Below are 842 nucleotides of genomic sequence, written 5' to 3' on the forward strand. Positions count from 1 at the left end.
TAATCACATCTGTCTACAAAAACACTGAAGCAGACAAAATTGAAACATGAACAGGATGAAGTGGTGCTTCCTGCACTCATTTTTTTGTCCATCTTCTCTTTCTCACAGGAGAATCTTCTTCCTGTGACTCAATCGACGCCTTCTTGGACTGGATCGAGATGTAGAGAATAAAACCAGCTCAGATGTTTCTTTATGTTCCTGTGCATTATTACATTCAATTAATTTAACTCTTTAAAGTAAAGACCCGAATATCATTTGTGTTGACTTTGAAGCAAAAACAATGGTTTCTTGTTTACTAGTGCACCTCTATTTCAGTATAAACCTAACAAGGAACTGCTATCAGTCAATACATAAAAACTGACCTATATGTATTTATTGGATTATTTATTTAACTTATTTATCTTTGATAATTTTTCTGTATTTGAATATCTGGACACATGATGTACTCAACTGTCTGTTATAAAGGGTGTCTCCTGGGTGAGTTTTTCAGGTTTGTTACCAATGTGCCCATGGTTCAAACTGCCTGATAAGTTTGGAATACTTGGTAAATTTTGAACTTGTCTTCTGTTATTCTCGACTCCAACTTGCTGTGATAAGCTGTTACACAAACATATTGCTTTTTACACAAATGTTATGCAGCATATGTTCTGACCCCATACTACAGCACCAGTCAAGCATATTCAGCTGAAAGTTTTGCTAAATGTTTACAAAAATAAAATGGAAATGAAAAGTCCAATAAAATTAACATTATGACCTCAGTTTATTTTTCAAATGTTTGGTAATGTGAATAATCAGTGGTGTCCAGGGTTTGTTTTAACTTTAAAATTTCCTTAGTTTCACCA

The 842-nt window shown here is 33.7% G+C and overlaps 1 protein-coding gene across 1 annotated transcript; it reads left to right on the forward strand.

The window, feature by feature from the left end:
* Nucleotides 1-108: 108 nt before the first annotated feature.
* LOC106512009 (speedy protein A) lies at nt 109-745 on the forward strand (the record flags this gene model as incomplete). The annotated part of the gene is given in 1 exon segment (XM_014000714.1): nt 109-745. A coding segment is annotated over 1 exon segment (56 nt), but the record flags the coding sequence as incomplete, so codon positions are not given.
* Nucleotides 746-842: the final 97 nt, after the last annotated feature.

The sequence above is a fragment of the Austrofundulus limnaeus genome, unplaced genomic scaffold (genome assembly GCF_001266775.1).
Source record: "Austrofundulus limnaeus strain Quisiro unplaced genomic scaffold, Austrofundulus_limnaeus-1.0 Scaffold3846, whole genome shotgun sequence".
Classification (NCBI taxonomy): domain Eukaryota; kingdom Metazoa; phylum Chordata; class Actinopteri; order Cyprinodontiformes; family Rivulidae; genus Austrofundulus; species Austrofundulus limnaeus.